The sequence below is a fragment of the Muscardinus avellanarius genome (genome assembly GCF_963383645.1).
Source record: "Muscardinus avellanarius genome assembly, chromosome: 3".
Taxonomy (NCBI): Eukaryota; Metazoa; Chordata; class Mammalia; order Rodentia; family Gliridae; genus Muscardinus; species Muscardinus avellanarius.
The window spans coordinates 29,307,384-29,326,302 of NC_137788.1; the positions used below are offsets into that span (position 1 = coordinate 29,307,384).

General features: G+C 42.0%; 1 protein-coding gene across 2 annotated transcripts in view; it reads right to left on the bottom strand.

Moving 5' to 3' along the window:
* Positions 1 to 11,997, bottom strand: part of PSMB2 (proteasome 20S subunit beta 2) — a gene marked incomplete at its 5' end in the record, with an annotated part of 47,171 nt that extends 35,174 nt beyond the window's left edge. The window contains 3 exons of one of the 2 annotated variants that reach the window (XM_080692352.1): positions 814 to 884; positions 4,279 to 4,401; positions 11,907 to 11,997. In XM_080692352.1, the coding sequence (XP_080548478.1) occupies positions 814 to 884; positions 4,279 to 4,401; positions 11,907 to 11,997 (285 nt within the window). The remainder of the gene's footprint in view (positions 1 to 813; positions 885 to 4,278; positions 4,402 to 11,906) is intronic. The other variant, XM_080692353.1, reaches the window with a different exon arrangement.
* Between the last annotated feature and the right edge of the window lie 6,922 nt (positions 11,998 to 18,919).

An 18,919-nucleotide genomic window follows, 5' to 3' on the forward strand; every position in this document is an offset into this window, starting at 1 on the left:
GATGTCCTTTGGTAGGTGAAAAACTGCACTACATCTCAACAAAGGAAAAAATTCAGTACTAAAGAGAAATAAGCTAGCCAGGGATGGTAGCACACGCTTGTAATCCCAGTACGTGGGAGACTGAGAGAGGAAGATCACGGGTTTCTGTCCAACCTCAGCTACTTAGTGAGGCCCTCTATACTACTCTGGTGAAGGTTTGCTAAAGCAGGATGCTACAAATATATGTGTAAGTAGAGTTTATACAGGAAATCTTTCTATTTTCCTCTTAATTTTGCTGCATGCATATAATTACTCCAAAAAATATAATCTTTAGGTGGGGGGAAGCTGTCACATACCTGCAAGTTAGTGTGCCATAACCAAACTCTTTGTGAATGCATAGTTGCCTTCTAGGCTAAAATTAGCAACTGTGAGCCAGGTGTGGCGGAGCACGCTTGTAAACCCAGCATTTGGGAGGCTGAGACAGGAGGATTGAGGTTTGCAGACAGCCTCAGCTGTCTCAGTGAGGCCCTTTGCAACTCAGTGAGACCCTGTTTAAAAACAAAGAATAAAAAATCGGTCTGGGGGTGTAGCTCAGAGGTAGAAATGCCCCTTGGTTCCATCCCCAGTACCACAAAAAAATAAAAATAACTAGCTATTGTGGAAAAAGAAAATAAATCCAAAGGGACTGAAAAATGAGTAAGTAACAATGAGAAGGGTTCAGAAAGGCCACAAGGGCAAAAATACTGCTTATGTCTACTAGGAAGATAAAAGAACAGAAGATTTTTCTGCTCTTGTCTAAAGTTGCCAGCTACATTACTTAACTACATTACTTACCCGACTCCGAAGACAGTCAGCCAGGTTTCGGCGTGTGAAATTAGCTGCTGCTGTTGGAGACAACTCATATCCTGGTATAAAAGAAAGAGAGTTGTACTTAAAGTAAGGCAGAAGGAATAACAGTACCCCAAATATTTTTGTACGCCTATTCTTTCATGTACGTGTGTGTGTGGTACTAGGGTGTTCTACCACTGAATTATACTCCCAGCCCTTTTTATTATGAAACAGGGTCTCACTAAGTTAGCACATACTGGAATACAGGAGTGTGCCACCATACCTGGTTTCACTATTCTTTTTTTTTCTTTCTTTTCTGTGGTACTGAGGATCAAAACCAGGGGCATTCTACCTCTGAGCTACACTCCAGACCTAGACTTTAAAATTTCAAACTTCATGTCACTAAGTTACAGAGGGCCATTCTATAAGTTGCTGAGGCTGGCTGCCAACCTTTGATCCCCCCTCTCATCACTCAAGTACTGGGACTACAGGCATGTACCACCATGCCAGCTCCAGCTTCACTATTCTTTTTTTTGGGGGGTGGTACTGGGGTTCCTGGAAACCCTTCTAACTCCAGGCTACACACTCAGACCTATTTATTTTATACTTTTTTTTTTTTTTTGGCGTGTCTGGGGATGGAACCCAGGGGCATTCTACCTCCGAGCTACACCCCCTGTCCTAATTTTTATTCTTTATTTTGAAACCAGGTCTCACTGAGTTGCAAAGGGCCTCACTAAGGAGCTGAGGCTATCTGCGAACCACAATCCTCCAGGTCTCAGCTTCCCGAATGCTGGGATTACAAGTGTGCACCACCACGCCCAGCTTTTTTTATACTTTTTATTTGGAAACAGGGTCTCTTAAGCCAGCGCAGCTGGCTTCAAACCTGTGTGATTCTCCTGTCTCCGCCTCCCAAGCACAGGGATTACAAGCATGTGCCACCACGTCCGGCCAGCTTCACTATTCTTAAGGCCCACTACCTTTTATACTCAGAATATTTAATGTACATATAGACTGAAGGTTATAATCCTACTTCTAGTCTCTGTTTAAGTAACAGCTGTGAAATAGCTGGTTAGTACTGTCAGCAATTTCCGGGTCCCAAATGCAACCAGTGATTGTTCTATTGCGAGATCAAATTCAAAGACTTGCTTAAGTTGCTCATTAAGAGACTATAGTTTTCTTTCTAGAAGGAAAAGAATACAAACACAGAGGTGTTGAGGCAGAGAGTGGGAGGAGGAAATCTTGAGGTGTCAATCTTTTTTGTGTGTGTGTACTTGGGATTCAGCCGAGAGGCATTTTACCTCTGAGCTAAATCCCCAGCCCTATTTTATATTTGTTTTTGAAACAGGGTCTCACCTGGTCAATGAAAGTCTCACTACTTGCCAAGGCTATCCTTGAACCTGCAATCCTCCTGACTCAGCCTCCCGTACTGGGATTACAAACCTGTGCTACCACACCCAGTTGAAATGCTAATTTTTTTTGGGGGGGGTACTTGGAATTGAACCCAGGAACATTCTACCTTTGAGCTACACCTCCAGCCCTATTTCATTTTTTATTTTGAAACAAGGTCTCATTAAGTTGTAGAGGGCCTCAATAAGTAGCTGAGGCTGGCTACAAACCTGTGATACTCCTGTCTCAGCCTCCCAGGTACTGAGATTACAAGCATGTGCCACAACACCCGGCTTTGAGATGCCATTTGGTGGTGGTGGGGGGGGGTGTGCTGGAAGCCCTTCTACCTCCGGACTACACTCCCAGACCTATTTTATATTTTTTATTTGGAAACAGGGTTTCTAAAGCCAGCAGGGCTGGCTTCGAACATGCGTGATCCTCCTGTCTCTGCCTCCCAAGTGCGGGGATTACAAGTGTGCGCCACCACACCCGGCGAGATGCCATTTTTTTTTTAAAGTTTATTTTAAAAAAAAGAATATTAGAAGCCGGGCGTAGTGGTGTATGCTTGCAATCCCAACACTTCAGAGGCTGAGACAAGAGGATCGCACAGGTTCGAAGCCAGCCTCAACTACTTAGTGAGGCTCTCAGCACCTTAGTGAGACCTTGTTTCCAAATAAAGTATAAAATAGGTCTGGGAGTATAGCCTGGAGGTAGAAAAACCCCTGGGTTCTACCCCCAGTACCACCAAAAAAAAAAAAAAAAAAAGAAAAAGAAAAAAGAATATCGGAGAGCAGGGCATGGTTGCGCACACTTATAATCCGAGTACTTAGGAGGCTGAGACAACAGGAGGATCTGGAAAAGGAAAGAAAAAAAAAGAAAGATAGAAAAAAAAAGACTATTAGAAGCGAGGCATTTTTTTTCTTTATTTTTTTGTGGTACTGGGGATGGAACCCAGGGGCATTTTTTACCTCCAAGCTACACCCCCAGCCCTAATTTTTTTTTTTTTAATTTTGTATCTTAAAACAGGGTTTCACTGAGTTGCAAAGGGCCTAAGTAGCTGAGGCTGTCTGTGAACCTCCTCCTGTCTCAGCCTCCCAAATACTGGGATTAGAAGTGTGCCACCATGTCTGGCTGAAGCCAGGCATTTTGAAACAGCCTCGCTTAAGTAGCTGTAACTGTTGGAGCTGTAGCTATTGGTGAACCTGTGACCCACATATCTCTGCCTCCCAAGTACTGAGATTATAAGTGTGCACCACCTTGCCCAATGAGACTCTTTTTTTTTTGGTGGTACTGGGGTTCCTGGAAGCCCTTCTACCTCCGGGCTACACTCCCAGACCTATTTTCACATTTTTATTTGGAAACAGGGTCTCCTAAGCCAGAGCACGCAGCTGGCTTCGAACCTGCGTGATCCTCCTGTCTCTGCCTCCTAAGCGCGGGGATTACAAGCGTGTGCCACCATGCCCGGCAGTGAGACTCTTTTTTAAAATTAAAAAATAAAATAGGGCTAGGAGTTTAGATCAGAGGTAGAATGCTCCTGGGTTCAATCCCAGGTATAACAAAAAAGAAAAAAGAAAGAAAAAAAAGAATTACTATAGAGGAGTACGTGTACAAAACTGCACTAATAGGTCATTTAAACTCAGTGTAGTAATGCCTGCCTATAATCTCTGTACTTGGGAGTCTGAGAAAGGAGATTGCAGGTTTCAGACCAGCTCAGCAGTTTAGTGAGATTCTCAGCAAACTAGCAATACTGTTTCAAAGCAAAAAAATAAAAAAGGGCTAGTGAGGTAGCCTGGAGGTAAAAACACCTATGGGTTCAATTCCACGTACCACATATACCTACAGAAAAGATAATTTAAGTGTCTTTAAGGGCAGCCCTAACAAAATACAATTTTTCTTTTATGCACTGACTTTAAGATCTCAGAAAAATGTATTGGTGCTGGTAACTTGTTCTCAAACTTCTAGCTTCTAGGCCTATGAGAAAATTTTCTGCTGTTTAAGCCACCCCGTCTTTATTATGGTACTTTGTTATGGCAGCCCTAGCAAAATAATACACCAACCAAAGCTATACTCTTAAGTCTTACCCACCATTTCGCATCTTATAAAGTTGTACATTCTTCTGAATATATTCTGCAAACTGTACAGTGTCTCCAGCTTCTCCAACACACAGAAGTAAGATTTTCTCACTCATCTTAAACATCTTGTCATGATCTGTTCAAAGAAAATTTCATGTTAGAAATTGCCTTAATAGAAACTGGCAGCTATTATAATATATGCAACCATAAACAGGTATATTAATTACTATGTTGAATAATTTTGCTAATCATTTTCTTTAGATTTTAATAATTAACAGTATTCTTTTCTTTCACTCTCCATGTTAAACCATAAGCATATTTCATTCATGTCCATTTCAGTTGAAAAATATATATGAAATCTGATCATTTTAAATCCAAATTTGACATCGTGCGTGGTGGCACATGCTTGTAATCCCAGCACTCAGGAGGCTGAGACAGGAGGATGGTAGTTCACAAACAACCTCAGCTGCTACTTAGTGAGGCCCTTCGCAACTCAGTGAGACCCTGTTTCAAAATAAAGAATAAAAAATAGGGCTATAGCTTGAAGGTAGAATGCCCCTGGTTCCATGTTCCATCCTCAGTACAAAAAAAATTTTTTAAATAAAGAAAGAATAAAAAAATGGGCTAGGGGTATAACTCGAAGCCAGCACCCCCCATACACAATAAATAAGCCAGCCAGCCAGCCAGACGTAGTGGTATATGCTTGTAATCCCAGCATTTGGGAGGCTGAGACAGGAGGACTGCAGTTCAAGGACGGCCTCAGCTGCTACTTAGTGAGGCCCTTTGCAACTCAGTGAGACCCTGTTTCAAAATAAAGAATAAGATCTCAGCAACTTAGTGAGACTCTGTTTCTAATAAAATACAAAAATAGGTCTGGGAGTGTAGCCTGTTGGTAGAAATCCTCTGGGTTCTATCCCCAGTACCACCAAAGAAAGAAAAAAGAAAAAAAAAAATAGGGCTGGGGGTGTAGCTCAAAGGTAGAATGCCCTTGGGCTTATCCCCTGTACTGCAAAAAATACATGAATGCATACATACATAAATACATACATACATACATACATACAATAAAAACAAACAGCCGGGCATGGTGGCGCATGCTTGTAATCCCAGTATTTGGGAGGCTGAGACCAGAAGATTGCGGTTTGTAGACAGCCTCAGTTACTTAGTGAGGCCGCCTACAACTTAGTGACCCTGTTTCAAAATAAAGAATACAAAATAGGGCAGGGGGTGTAGCTCAAGAGGTCAAATGCTCCTGGGTTCCATTCCCACTCACCCCCAAAATTAAAATAAATAAATAAATAGCCAAGTGTGGTGGCGCACACTTGTAATCCCCGCGCTTGGGAGACGGAGACAGGAGGATCGCGCAGGTTTGAAGCCACCCTTGCTGGCTTAGGAGACCCTGTTTCCAAAAAAGAAAAAAAAAGAACATGGGTCTGGGAGTGTAGCCCAGAGGTAGAAGGGTTTCCAGGAACCCCAGTACCATCAAAATAAGTAAATAAATAAACAAATAAAATACAAATTTGAGCCAGGAATGGTGGCGTATGGCCCCTGTGTTCAATTCCCAGCAACACACACACACACACACACACACACACACACACACGATGTTTAGCCAGGCATGGTGATACATGTCTGTAATCCCAGTACTTGCAAGGCTGAAACAGGAGAATTGAAAGTTTATGCCTAGCTTCAGCACTTAGTGAGGCCCTCCACAACTTAGTGAGACCCTGTTTCAAAAATAAAGAATAAAAAAAATAGAGCTGGGAGTATAGTTTAGAGGTAGAATGCCCCTGGGTTTCATCCCCAGTACCACAAGAAAAAAAAAATTTTTTTTGAACTGGGGGATGTAGCTCTGTGGTATGGCATGTCCTTAGCATGCATGAGGTGTTGGGTTCAGTCCCCAGCACCAAAATAAATAAAATACTATTTAAAACATTTAGCTGAGCCAGGCATGGTGGTGCACTCCTGTAACCCCAGTAATTTGGGAGATGGAGATTTGGGGATTACAGGCTTGAAGATAGCCTCAGCAAGTTAGCAAGTTAGTGAAATCCTCTGCAAATAAGTGAGACCTAGTTTCAAAATAAAATAGGGCTGGGGGTGTAGCCCAGAGGTAGAATGCCCTTGGGTTCGACGCCCAGTAACACACACACACACACACACACACACACACACACACACACACACACACACACACAGAGCCAGGCATGGTGTGCATGCCTGTAACCCCAGTACTTGGAAGGCTGAGACAGGAGGTTCAAAGGTTCAAAGACAGCCTCAGCAGCCGGGCGTGGTGGCACACGCTTGTAATCCCCGCGCTTGGGAGGCTGAAATAGGAGGATCGCACAGGTTCGAAGCCAGCCTCAGCTACTTAGTGAGGCTTTCAGAAACTTAGTGAGACCCTGTTTCCAAATAAAATATATTTTTAAAAAGGTCTGGGAGTATAGCCCAGAGGTAAAAAGCTTCTGGGTTCCACCCCCAGTACCACCAAAAAAAAAAAAAAAAAAAAAAAAAAAGGCAGCCTCAGAAATTCAGCAAGACTCTTAGCAACCTAGTGAGACCCTGTCCCAAAACAAAAATTAAAAAAAGGCTGTGGATGTAGCTCAGAGGTAGAATGCCCTGGATTCAAGCCCCAGTACCACAAAAACAAACAAATAAACTAACACTTAAAGGCATATGAAATGCAAGGAGAACAGAGGAAATGGAAGAAATCTAGCCAATGGCAATTACTGTTAGGCTCATGATTACAAAGCTCTGAATATTTCTACAAATACAAATGTTATTTATCATATTTACACACATATAAAAGCATATATGAAAAGGGCCAGTGCTACAATTAAAATAAAGGAATCATCTCAAGAAAGAGAAAAATCAGCTGAGAATATAAATCACCTTATGCCGGACATGGTGGTGCACACCTGGAATCCCAGCGCTTGGGAGACAGAGACAGGAGGATCACACTTGTTCGAAGCCAGCCTCAGCTACTTAGTGAGGCTCTCAGCAACTTAGTGAGACCCTGTTTCCAAATAAAATATAAAAATAGGTCTGGGAGTATAGCCTGGAGGTAGAAAAGCCCCTGGGTTCCACCCCTAGTACCACAAAAAACAAATAAGTAAATCACCTTATAAAGTAAACCAAGTCCATTTTGAAAGCAGAAGAGGAAATTGGTTGCCAAAGCAAAAATTCTAAAAAATATTCTAGCACTGAGATATTTTAAATACTTCACAAAAATCTTAGCACTCTAACCTTATCTAGCTGAACCAGACTCATTCAGATTAGATAGATAAATATTCACACTGCAATTATTGCCTAAGGAAGAAAACTCCATATTCAGTCAGCAGCTTCAGAAAAAGCCTAAATCTTCCTATCTTACCCCACTTTCACTTTTCATTTTTCAAATTGTGCTGAATAATCTTCCCTGGGAGACATGTTTCCTGTATGAAAGCTTTTGAAATGTCGAAATCCCTTAATAGGATTTAAAGAACAAATGCTCCTATCAAACACTTTACAAGTGTCGCAGAACTGTAGATACTAGTAATATGGCTTTTTAGACACTGGGGAGAAAACCCACATAAAATGTGCCTGGAGAGAAAATCACCTGCCTCAAAACTCCTACACAAACACACTTTCATTTGTTATACAGGCTTCAGGAGATTTACAGACTTAATTTGCCAACTTGTTTATAAAAGAAAAACATTCATGTACAGGTATAATATATATGCAAAGAAAAAGGACCAGAAGGGTAGAAGTCCTAGCATGTGTTAAGAGCATGGCAATTTTTATTTCCTTTTTTTTTTTTATCAGTGTGTTCTAAATTTCTATGTTTAATACATACCACTTTCATAACAAAATAATATTTAATAAGTTTGCATTATTTTCATTAGAAAAAAAGTTCTTATTTAAAGGGGGAATAAGTTTACAAAGAATTTCTATCACATTTAGAGGAAAAACTAAAATCCTAGGTAGTAAAACGTTCAATTTTGTGCTCCCTATGGCAGTACATATACTAAAATTGGAATGATACAGAGAAGATTAGCATGGCCCCTGTGCAGGATGCAAGTACATGAAGCATTTCTTCTTTCTTTCTTTCTTTCTTTCTTTCTTTGGTACTGAGAATTGAACTCAGAGGCATTCTGTCTTCAAAATATACCCCCAGCCTGATTTTATTTCTTATTTGCAAACAGGGTCATGCTAAATTGATAAGAGTCTCACTAATTGCTGAGGCTGTCCTCAAACTGGCGATCCTCCTGTCTCAGCCTCCTAGGTACTGGGATTACAAGTGTGCACACAACAAGTGTGCTTCAAAACATTCCATATTATAAAAAAGTTCAATTGTGAAATGGATTTAATACAAGACCAAAATATTTTTTTAAATAGTGAGCATGTCCAGTCAGTAGTGAAGGATTATACACAACCACATCTGGGCAGGTCTGGGCACGGAACCCAGAGGCATTTGACCTCTGAGCTATACCCCCTGCCCAATTTTTTATTCTTTATTTTGAAACAGGGTCTCACTGAGTTGCGGAGGGCCTCACTAAGTAGCTGAGGTTGTCCGCAAACCTCGATCCTCCGGTCTCAGCCTCCCAAATGCTGGGATTATAAGCGTGCGCCACCATGTCCAGCTTACTTTTCAACATTCTTACCTACTCAGGTTACTTCATTTTATAGTTATGGGGAAAAATCATACAATTCTACAACCTGTATCATAAAAATTTTATGCCAAAAAGCTGGGCATGGTGGTGCATGCTTGTAATCCCAGCATTTGCGAGACTGAGACAGGATGATCACTGTTCCCAGACAGCCTCAGTTACTTATTGAGGCCCTTTGCAACTCAGTGAGACCCTGTTTCAAAATAAAGAATAAAAAATAGGAGTGGGGGTGTAGCTCAGAGGTAGAATGCCCCTGCGTTCCATCCCCAACACTACAAAAAAGAAAAAAAGAATTATACCAAAAAAGCCTATAGGGTAAATGAAAGAGTTCAAATTATATCCAACTATTTTTCAAGAATGAACTTAAATTCATCTTTCTCCTATACCATAATTTTTTTTTTCTGGGAATACTCTGTGAATTTACCCCAAAATAATTTAAAAATTAATCTAATACCAATTAATAATATTTCTTTTTTCATACAAAACCATCTTGTGGTGTTCATTTCCTTGTTTCCAGGTCCCTTCTATGGACTAGTCTAATGTCTTGGTCCCTTCTACGAATTATATCTAATAGGTTTCACCTCTTATAACGACTAAAAATACTGTGTACATAAGTAAGCTTCAAGCACTCTTCAAGTAATTTTACATACATTATTGGGATGACACATAAGATCTGTAAAGGTACTGACTTAGTTATTGCTTTACCAGAGACGACTTTACGCTAAAATCACTTGCTTGTCAAAGGCCTTAGTATTCAAAATAATGGGCAAATTTACTCTCAAAACAAATTTACTCCTTTGGAAACAGAAAAACTTCTACAAACTAATGGAATTTCATAAAGTAACCTTACTTGAGACACAATATAAGCCATAGAGTGAGTGAGTGTGTGTGTGTGTGTGTGTGTGTGTGTGTGTGTGTGTGTACTGGGGATTGAACCCAAGGGCATTCTACCTTCAAGCTACACCCCCAGCCATCTATTATCTATTTTTTTTTTAAAATAGGGTCTTGTTAAATGGATTAGAGTCTCACTACTTGCTGAGGCTGTCCTTAAACCTGCGATCCTCCTGTCTCAGCTTCCCAAGCACTATGGAACTCAAGCAAACTCCCTCAAAGTTTTTTTCATGCTCCTAGGTGGGCGTTAAAGTCTGACACCACCCAGATTCCTTTCTCTGTACAAAAACAGTAGTGGACACTTTTTTTTTTGCTTTGGTTCACTTCAGAAAACCCCAAATTTAATATATTTTATTTCCTTAAATCCAGGGCGAACTGCCATCTGCCCTCAAAGTTTTCCCTAATCTCTACAACCAGAAAGAATCTCTTCTTCCTCTTCATTACCTGAGAAGTCTGACTGTACATGCCACATGACACATCACTTTCTAGCTTGTGTTATAACTATCTGCACACTTATCTGAATTATACTTTCTTTTGCGTGTGTGTGTGTGTGTGTGTGAAACTAAGGATTGAATGCAGGGGCATTCTATATCCGAGCTACATCCCTAGTCCTATTTTTTTGTTCTTTATTTTGAAACAGGGTCTCATTAAGTTGTGGAAAGCCTCACTCAGTAGCTGAGGCTGGATGCGAACTTGCGATCCTCCTGTCTCAGCCTCCCAAGTACTAGGATTACAGGTATGGGCCACCATGCCCAGCTTCTGAATTGTACTTTCTAAAATAGGGGCCACGCCTTATTCTTTTCTGCATCCCCTCAGCACTTGGCACTGTAAAGGGTACAGAGATGTTTAGACCCTATTTAGCAAATAAACTTTTAAATTATCTATGATCGACCATGAAAACACATCCTTATATTTTGCAGAATAGCCAACATTTCTGTGTGTGTGTGTGTGTGTGTGTGTGTGTGTGTGTGTGTGTGTATAGAACTGGGGATGGAACCCAGTGGCATTCTACCTCTGAGGTACACCCCCAGCCCCCTTTTTATTCTTTATTTTGAAACGGGGTCTCACTAAGTTGCAAAAGGCCTCACTAAGTAGCTGAGGCTGGCTGCAAAATTGCAATCCTCCTGTCTCAGGCTCCCAAGTACTGGGATTACAAGCATGTATGACCTGCCTGCTGACGCCTTTTTTAAACTGTGTATTAGTACTTATTATAGAGTGATAGTATAGCATAATAGTTATGGGTAAATGATCTAGACACCAACTACACAGGTTTGAACCCGGATTCTGCCACTTGTGATCTTAGGCAAGTTTCTTAACCTCTGTGTCTCAAACTAACATCGGCAAGATGGGAATATAATGGTGCCTACCTCAAAAAGTTAAATGAATTCATGTAAATCGCTTAACACTGCACCTGATACATATTAAGTGCTTGACGCTATTAAGTATTTGACATGTAACTGATTAAGCATTTGCATGTAACTGATCCAGTCAATCCTCCCAATAAGTTTGAGGTGGTTATTACTAATCTAACAGATGAGGAAATCTGGGCACTGCGAAATAACTTGCACAAAGTCATCAGGCAAATAAGTGAGAGGGCTCCAGTCTCTGAACTCCCAAAACTACTTAACACGAAAACCTGAAGCCAGTGAAAACTGAAAAAGGAAAATCAATGCTGAGCCACACGAAGTAGGAGGCGGAAGGAAAATACCAAGCTCTGCTCCCCCAGTCCCACCCTCCCCAGGATCCCACCTTATGCTTCCAGCGAACTAACCCCATACATAACCAGGGACAAGAGAAACTTACCATTAAGTCGGGGGTCTAGGGAGTCTGGTGTCAGGGAGGAGCTGCAACTCTTACAAACTGAACTCCCTTAGGCAACTCTCACCTAGCAAGAGGCATCTAACGAAGGGCAAAGGACAGCGCTGACCTAGGAGCGAACGCCAGAGCCCTAGGCTTGCCCGGGCACTCTCCTCAGATCTAAAGGGTGCAGAGCAGGCCGGGCGCCACCTCCCAGATCTCCCTGGGACGCACTCATCCAGCGCCCCACGAACTCCCTCCGCTGTCCCAACACCCGGCCGGCCGGGCCTCCCCTGCTTCCGCTCACCGTCCTTCATCTGGACAATATTGCTGGCCGCCACCCGGTCGGAAGCGACGAGGACATAGTCGGGGCCCTGGATGCCAATGAGGTACTCCATGGTGGAGAGGCCGGGGGCTGTAGATCAGACAGAGGGCAGAACTTGCCGGCTTCTCGGCCTCACCAGTGAGACAGCACGCAGAGCGACCCAAGCGCGACGCAGGCCGCGCGCCCGCCCGGCTACCGGCGCTCTCGGATGACGTAAGGTGTCGCGAGAGGTCGGAAGTGGGCGTGGCGCGGGGTGTGTCCGGCTCTGCGCTCGTCTCGCTCCTCCAGAGGCAGCCTTGGCCTTGGCGGTAGTTTATCCTTTGCCCAGTTTCTTTATCTGCAAATCTGAATTTTAAAAATTCGTTTAAGGACGAACTCACGCGCTATAAATAAGGAGCCGAACACATATGGCAAAGATATAAGTTGGGATTTATAACCCAAGTTATATAAAAACAACAGAAATAGAAAGGTGTTTATATACTCTTTGAAAGAGATGAATTACTTACCTTTTTTTTTTTTTTTTTTTTTTGGTGGCACTGGGAGTGGAACCCAGAGTCTTTCTACCTCCAAGCTATACTCCCAGACCTATTTTTTAAATATTTAATTTGGAAACAGGGTCTCACTAAGTTGCTGAGAGCCTAAGTAGCTGAGGCTCGCTTCGAACCTGTGTGATCCTCCTGTCTCAGCCTCCCAAACGCGGGAATTACAAGCGTGCACCACCACGCCCGGATTTTTATTTATTTTGAAACAGGGTCTCACTAAATTGTGGAGGGCCTCACTAAGTAGCTGAGGTTGTCCTCAAACAGCGATTCTCCTGTTTCAGCCTCCCGAATGCTGGGATTACAAGTGTGAGCCACCATGCCCGTCTGAAAGAGGCTTATTTCTAAACAGAATCGGGAACTCCCAAAACCAGAGGAAAAGACAGCTCTGACTATATAGCATTATAAGTCTATATAGTGAAAGGCATCCTGATGCTCAAGCATAAATATAAATTGGAATATTTCAACATATGAAATAGTTAATATCTGTAGCTTAAAAGGCATTCCTAAAGTGGGTGTAGTGGCACATGCCTGTAATCCCAGCTCTGGGCTGACACAGAAGGAGCCCATGAGCCCTTGAAAACAACCTGGGCAACATGGTGACACTATCACAAACAAAAAAGTCAAAGGTTTTGGCCTTTGAACAGCAATCCATAAAGGAAGTTATTGGACATTAATGTCCAATAAACTTTATTTATTTATTATTATTATTTTTTTTTTTTTTTTGGTGGTGGTACTGAGGTTCCTGGAAGCCCTTCTACCTCCGGGCTACACTCCCAGACCTATTTTTTTATAATTTTGAAACAGGGTCTCATAAGCCAGTGCGGCTGGCTTTGAACCTGCACGATCCTCCTGTCTCTGCCTCCCAAGCGCAGGGATTACAAGCGTGCGCCACCACGCCCGGCCCTGTCCAATAAACTTTAAAAAAAGCAAAACTCCAACCTTGTTGGTGATTGAGAAAATAAATTACTAGTAAAATTATAAGTAGTAGAGTGCTTGCTTAGCATGCTCTCAGGGAATTCCTGGTATTAGGTAGTAGCTAGACTTAGCAGATGGAGTCTGCTAGTATGAACCAGCAGTTTACCTTCAGAGCCTTGCTCATCTTGACTTCCTTCCCCTGTGAGAAGGGGCTGGAGAAACAACAGAGGGTCAGTAAAGTGTGATGTGCAAAGAGCAGCCAATCACCCCAAAATGTAATACATACAAAGGTGTCCAAGAAGGAACATAAAAATCCAGCTCCATGATAGACTCCATGCTGCTTTCTACACCTGGAACGACCACTCCAGACCCCCCTTTCTGAAATGTAGCCGCTTAATCCAGGCTGTCTTTTCATTCTTGGAAATGGCCCATTCCAGACATCCTCCTTCTTTCTTTCTTTTTTTTTTTTTTTTTTTTTTTTTTTGGTAGTACTGGGGATGGAACCCAGGGGCCTTCTACCTCCGGGCTAACTCCCAGACCTATTTTAACTCCCAGACCTATTTTATTTGGAAACAGGGTCTCTTAAGCCAGCTGAGGCTGGCTTCGAACCTGCAAGATCCTCCTGTCTCTGCCTCCCAAGAGCGGGGATTACAGTGTGTGCCACCACGCCTGGCAAGACATCCTCCTTCTTTTCATGGCCTGACTCATGGTGCCTTTAACTCTCTATAAACTATCTGTATTACCTATTTGTGCTGTTTGAATGCTTTCTAGGCACGTAATCAAGGACTGAGGTTGTGCAGAGTAACTTTAAAAATCTCCCCTCCCCGTTACGCTAGCATTGCAAAAACAAAAAAATTCATTAAATGTACATGATTTTAAAGATGTATTGAAAGATATGTTTGCATAAATAACCTAAATATTTGTGTAAAAATTAAGTGTTGCAGTACTGCAACAGCAACAAAAAGGGAGACTAACTCACATATATAAACAATGGCACTCTCATATGGTGGAATGCTATGCAGGTGTGTGTGTGTGTGTGTGTGTGTGTGTGTGTGTGTGTGTGTGTGTTACTGGGGATGAAGCCAGGGTTCTGTAGGTTGCCGGGAGACTCACTATGTTGCTGAGGCTGTCCTTAAGCCTGTGATCCTCCTGTCTCAGCCTCCCAAGTACTGGGGTTATAGATGTGTGCCACCATGCCTTGCTTATGCAGTAATTAAAAAAGAACTAAATGAAGCCTGGTGTGGTGGCTCACACCTGTAATCCCAGTAGTTGGGAGCCTGAAAAAGGAGGATTACATGTTTGAGGATAGCCCCAGCAACCTAGTAAGAACCTGTTTCAAAACAAAAGAAAGATTAAAAAGGGCTGAGCATATAGCTCAGAGGTAGAATGCCTCTGGGTTCAATCCCCAGGACTCAATAAATAAAACTAATCTAAATATGCCTACATATCTAGACCCAAGACACAGTAAGTGAAAATGAGAATGCTTTCATATCTGTAGCAGAACAATGCCATTTTATTAAAAATTAATATTTGAGTATATACAAGAAAGTGTCAATTTACAGACATTGTGATGTCAAATTATATAGATGCATTCATTTGGTAAATGATTTCAAGAGAGGTCTTTCACTTTTTATTATATATATATATATATATATATATATATATATATATATAATGTTTTAATGTCTTATAATGCTCACATATTGTTTATTTTATTTTTATTTTATTTTGGTGCTAGAGATTAAACCCAGGCCCTTGCTCATACTAAGCACGAATACTATACTCCCAGCTCATTCCCCTAAATTTTTAATTTAAAAAAAGCCATCCCTTACAAGTAACTTATTTTTAAGTTATTCCCCTATCCCCCCTTTTTGGGTGTAGGGCTTTAATCTAATATCTGTTTCTTCTTTCTGTCTTTGTAATAATAAAATTACTTAAGCTTACAGCAAAATAAATAAAAGTCATCCTTTTCTTTCTTTCTCTTTTTTTCTTTCTTTTTTTGTACTGGGGATGGAACCCAGGGGTATTCTACCTCTGAGCTGTACTCCAGCCCCTTTTTTTTTTTTTTTTTTTTTTTTTTTTGCGGTTCTAGGGATGGAACCCAGGGGCATTCGACCTCTGACCTACACCACCCTGCCCTATTTTTGATTATTTTGAAACCGGGTCTCACTGAGTTGCAGAGGGCCTCACTAAGTAGCTGAGGCTGTCCGCAAACCGCGATCCTCCAGGTCTCAGCCTCCCGAATGCTGGGATTACAAGCGTGCGCCACCACAGCCGGCTTCAGCCCTATTATTTTATTCTTTATTAATCTCTTTTAATCTTATTGCAATTCTGATAAAAGGTGATATAGTCCATGGCTACTAGTTTCTGAGTCTTCATTCTAGCTTACTGAGAAATGAAAAAAAAAAAGAAAAAAAAGCTGCAAGCCGGGCAAGGTGGCCCATACTTGTAATCCTAGTACTTGAGAAGCTAAGGCTGGAGGATTTGCAGGTTCAAAGACAGCCTCAGCAATTTAGGGAGGCTCTCAGCAACCTGGTGAGACCCTGTTTACAAATAAAAAATAAAATCAGTCTGGGAATGTAGCTCAGAGGTAGAATGCCTCTGGGTTCAATATCCAGTACCACCATACATACACACACACAAAAGTTGCAATTTTATCTCCAAACACAGCTATGCAATTCATTTGCCTCAGCAGAAATTGTAGTACTCGTTTCATTCTAAATGTTTTTGCCAGCTCTTTGCCCATAAAGGAGCGTAGAGCCTGAAGAGTTTGGGAAAGCCTATCTATCATGGGATGGATGCCAGCGGCAACAGAGGTCATTAAGTCAACCATCCCACTATGAACACAGCTGCATCCATCATTCGAGAAAGATTCTTTTCTTAAACACCACTGGGGAAGGCTGAGCTAGTGTACACACCCGCTTGCTTGCTTTCTCTCACACACGTATATTATGCGGGGTTTCTTAGCTGCGCAAAGTACATAGTCAGACTGTACTCACATGCACACACACAAATAATACAGAAATGAAGAGTTACGTATCTCCTCCTTTCACCGAAGGTAACTGCCCACCAAATGTCTATATCCTCTCAGATCATTACAAAAGCTGGAGAACTCTATATCGAAAGATTTGCAATCTTCTGGAAATAGAACCCAGGGGCATTCGACCTCCGAGCTACACCCCTGCCCTATTTTTTTTTTTTTTTTTGTGATACTGGGGTTCCTGGAAACCCTTCTACCTCTGGGCTACGCTCCCAGACCTATTTTTATATTTTTATTTGGAAACAGGGTCTCTTAAGCCTGTCTCCGCCTCCCAAGCACAGGGATTACAAGCGTGTGCCACCACACCTGGCTATTTTTTATTCTTTATTTTGAAACAGGGTCTCACTGAGTTGTGAAGGGCCTCACTAAGTAGCTGAGGCTGGCCTTGAATCATGATTCTCCTGTCTCAGCCTCCCAAAAGCTGGGATTACAAGTGTGTGCCACCATGCCTGGCTCCAAAGATTTGCAATCTTAAAAAAAATCTTAAAAAGAAAAAACATCCTGACAATCTCTCTCTTTTTTTTTGCAGGTCTGCCAGCCATGCCATCTCTGTAACAGTTACTCATTGATGCCATCGCAGTGTGTAAGCAGCTATAGATAATACATAAACAAGTGAGGGTAGCTATGTTTCAATAAAAAATAATTTACAATGCAAGTGGGGTGGAGAAAAGGAAGACAGATTTGGGCCATGGACCGTAGTTTTCTGTTACGGATTGGGAGAATATGGTTGTGGGGAAACTGTTCCCAGTAACTCCTGCTAGGGTCCCAGACACACTTTCCCTCACACCACAATAAAACCCAAAACGACCAAAAACAGAAAAAATAAACCGCGGATTCTTGTCCTAAGCTAAGAATAAATATGCATAGCTTGGACAGTTGCTGAGGATTTGAAAAAGTTTATTAAAAAGATCGAAATACGCCGGGCGTGGTGGCCCACGCTTGTAATCCCTGCGCTTGGGAGGCGGAGACAGGAGGATCAAGCAGGTTCAAAGCCAGCCTCACTGGCCTAAGAGACCCTGTTTCCAAATATAAAAGTATAAAATAGGTCTGGGAGTGTAGCCCGGAGGTAGAAGGGCTTCCAGGAACCCCAGTATACCACCAAAAACAAACAAACAAAAAAGATAGAAACACAGGAGATAGGTACAGCCCTGTGCCCGAGAGTGGCACAAGGGGGCAATTCGACTGAAAATACCAAAGAACTCCAGTTTACTGAATGTTTTTATCCTGATCAAGTCTGCGGCAGGTCCTTTGATCTGTAGATACGCTGTCCTCTCTGTAGCCCAGTTTTTCTGCTATCTCCAGCTGGATTTGGGGCGGCCTTGTCTTCAAACACAGCCCTCTCCACCTTTATTCTACCCCCAAGATGTGTTAAATTACTTCTCTGGGACCTGGGATTTCCTCCCATCCCTTAGGCCATTTGTCTCTCTTTAGAAATGTAAATTACAAGTCCCTCCTTCCTGCCAGTCCTGGCTTTATCTAGTACAAAGGATATATTTTCAAAATTGGAAATCTTTCCCAATACTGGTACATTAATACATTTTAAAATCTCTTCCCAATACTAGTACATTTTCTATCTCCAGATGTTGTGAGGGGCCTAGAACTTAACACCTACGTCAGATCCCAGTTCTACTTCTTCCATCCTTGGTGCAAAATTTAGTTAGACTCCCTGACGCGTAGAAGGAGATTAGATTTGCATTTCCTTGTGATGGGAAGAGGATGCAGGTTTGGTTGGTGAGTATAAGAAAACACCTTCTATCCCTTTATGGTCCTTGGGGATTTGGGCAGGAACTTAATGAAGACTGACTGCATTAATAGGGAATGTGCTCTAAAGTGGGAAACTTCCAGCCTTACCAGGATTCCCAACCAGCTTGGGGTGAAAGCATCAGTATAGCCCACACTCAAAGGACCCTGGGAAGATGGGCGTGGAGGCACACACCTGTAACCCAGTACTTGGAAGGCTGGGAGGGGAGGATTGCAGGTTCTTGACTATCCTTGGCAACTTCAGAAAGACCTTGCTTCCAAATAAAAAATAGAAAGGGCTGGGGGTACGCCTCAGGGGTGGAATGTCCCTGGGTTTAATTCCCAGTACCAAAAAAAAAAAAATTAAAAAATTAAAAAAGACCCTGTGAGCTTAGGTAGAAAGCCCCTGGGTTCCATCACCAGTACCACAAAAAAAAAAAAAAAAAAAAATCCATCAAGATCACATTCTTGCTAGCTTTTTACTTCTAGACCCATCTTGCTTCTCTCACACTCTCATCTAGAAATTACTCCCCCAATAAATCCCATGAACAAGAACCCCTGTCTCAGACACTCCTCTGGGAAACCCAACCCAAGCCAGTGTACATTGCAAGAATTTTTGTGTAACCTTAGAGAAACAGCATTCCCCAAGACAAATCTCTGAAATTGAACTTCTTGTTAGGCACAGCAAGGGAGGGTTCAGCTAATGTAACGTAGAAAAATGTGCCACTTCTTTTTTTTTTTTTTTTCAGAACTAAAAA